This window comes from Epargyreus clarus, unplaced genomic scaffold, assembly GCF_041222505.1.
Source record: "Epargyreus clarus isolate Ecla_fem2 unplaced genomic scaffold, WU_Ecla_fem_2.2 ptg000034l, whole genome shotgun sequence".
Classification (NCBI taxonomy): Eukaryota; Metazoa; Arthropoda; class Insecta; order Lepidoptera; family Hesperiidae; genus Epargyreus; species Epargyreus clarus.
Genome location: NW_027332239.1, coordinates 5807769 through 5810286, shown reverse-complemented (window position 1 = coordinate 5810286; position 2518 = coordinate 5807769). Strand labels below are relative to the sequence as shown.

The 2518-nt window shown below is 38.0% G+C and overlaps 1 protein-coding gene across 1 annotated transcript; it reads right to left on the bottom strand.

The window, feature by feature from the left end:
- Positions 1–396: 396 nt before the first annotated feature.
- Positions 397–2251, bottom strand: LOC140756041 (cysteine synthase). The gene has a single exon (XM_073091437.1). It carries the CDS (start codon positions 2038–2040, stop codon positions 1093–1095), a length of 948 nt encoding a protein of 315 aa, XP_072947538.1. The 5' UTR covers positions 2041–2251; the 3' UTR covers positions 397–1092.
- Positions 2252–2518: the final 267 nt, after the last annotated feature.

Genomic DNA, 2518 nt, shown 5'->3' with positions numbered 1-2518 from the left:
ATAACAGCAGTGTTAGGCGCTGCTGTGTTCCGGTTTGAAGGGTGTGGTAAGCGAGACAGACTTTTGCGAGGCGTTCCAGCTTAGTCCTTAGGGGTAGCGGCGCATCTATGGCCGACCTCAGGTAGGAATATATAATCCTATCTGGGGTTGATTACAGATGTCCATGGGCGGCAGTAGCCACTTACCATCAGGTGGACTGCATGCTCGTCTGCTACTCTTATATTATTATAAAAAAAAAACTCGACGAGACGATAAGATGTCACGCCTGATAATTTTATCGTTTTAGCTTAAGACTAATGGTAAAAATGCATGATATTTTTGTGAAAAAATAAATAAATAATTAGGAAACCAAATTTTTTTTCCAAAAATATAATTTTGAACTAGGTATACCATGGATGCAATCAAAATTTAACAATAAGTATTGAGTTCTACAACACTATAAATAAATACCAAGAACATTATCATAAAACACTATGAATAATATGAAAAATACCATTATTATAGTTTAAACTCTAAAATTCTAAAGTTATGCAAAAATATAAACATTATGTATTAAATTCGCAATGAATTAAACACATAAATAATTTATTCACATACTTTAAATATCAGTATTTTAATATTATAATAGTACAAATATAATATTATAAATTAAATAGGCACTATTGACATAATAGGTACCTACTATTTTAAAAATATATATACAAGTGAAGAAATACATTTTTTGAGTCCAAATCAAAACTGACTTATTATTTTGATTATTTAATTAATACTTATTATTATTATGACTTGACTACATAGCAAGGTATTAGGAGCAAAATGTGCAGTTAGATCATTATGAATATAGGTACATTAATTCAACAGTATACCTTACTATCACGGCGTCTTACTGACCCTTCTGACAAACCTTCGCCTCGATAATACGAATATAATCTGAATAGATGGTATAAAAAAACAAAATCCTAAAAAAATAACATTTATCAAACGCGCTATCGCTTACATATACGTGTAAAGACATAAACAAATTCCTAAACACTTCCTTAGTGTCTTTACACATATTATGGTAACATAAGTTACATGTAAAATGTACTTACTTTACGAATATTTCAACCCAGTATCGTTAAGCATTGTAACCACCCAAGAATCTTCAGGTATTGTACCTGACTTCAAAAGCTTTACGGCCGCGGCGACATTAGCCCCACTAGTATACCCCACATATAGCCCTTCCTTTTCTCCGATCAGTTTCTTGTATTCTACTGCTTCTTCGTCTGTTACGCTGAGAGTTCCATCCATGTAGTCAAACTTGAATAAATTCGGAATGCACGCATATCCCGAGCCTTGGAGTAGATGCAATGGTTTCGTGATTGGTAATCCCCTGATCGGCTGCGACCCTTCTGGCTCTACTACGTATGTCTTTATATTAGGATTCTTCTCCTTTAAATATTTCGCAGTTCCCATAAACGTACCAGCTGTACCGACTGTCGCAATAAAAACGTCAACGTGATGCCCAGTTTGACGCCAAATCTCTGGCCCGGTAGTGTTGTAATGAGATTCGCAATTCCGCTCATTATTGAATTGGTTCACATAGTACGCACCCGTCTGTTCTACTATTTTTAAGCCCTCCGATTCAGCAGCCATCACGTCGGCAAGGGTTACGTTTCCATATGTACCTTCGACTTGTGGAACCCTCACACATTTAGCACCGAGCGCTTCCATGTGCACCGCTCGCTGTTTGCTGTTCCCTTGAGACATGGTCAGCGTGAGTGGATGTCCTAAAACAGCGCAGACGATAGCAAGACCGCAGCCCTGATTCCCAGAAGTCACTTCCAAGACCGGTTCACCAGGCTTCAATTCGCCGGTCTTGCGAGCTTCTTGCAACATGTGTAATGAAGACCGGCACTTGACAGATGCGCCTGGATTCATGAATTCGCATTTTACCAAAATACGCCCGGGGCCCGGATGCAACCGATCCAGGGCGACGATCGGAGTATTGCCGATGAGTTCCAAAGCGGAAGCTTTGATTTCATTTTCAACGGGAGCCATTGATATAATTGAAGTAACACTTAAGTTATTATTTTATTGTACGCACTTTCAGTTACCTCTATCGGTATAGACTGACACTGTATACGGCTGCGAAGGCCGGCAAGATTTATACGCCGTCGATCACAGAGGTAATGAACGTGTGCCGTGTGCACCCACGGCTCGCAAAACTCTGAATAACTTGTGATAGAACTACTCATAATTGACTGTCACTTCACATGATAAAGTAGTGGCTTTATACACTCGACTCCGCCTGGCACTCTACGTAGTTAGACTTTATCAGTAAGATTTTAAACCGAATTATAAAATTTTTGCACGAGTTATAAAAGGCACTTTATGTATTAAATATATATATATGTGTGTGTGTGTGTGTCGAATAGATAACCTCTCTTCCTTTGGGAAGTCAAAATCAAATCAAAATAAGTACCTACTTGGAAGTATTATTTTTAGAAGCCAGGTATCACATAATAGAGTGCCAATG

What these genes read in the sequence shown, in the direction of transcription:
- LOC140756041 (XM_073091437.1), bottom strand. Translation starts at nt 2,040, where the DNA reads ATGGCTCCCGTTGAAAATGAAATCAAAGCTTCCGCTTTGGAACTCATC.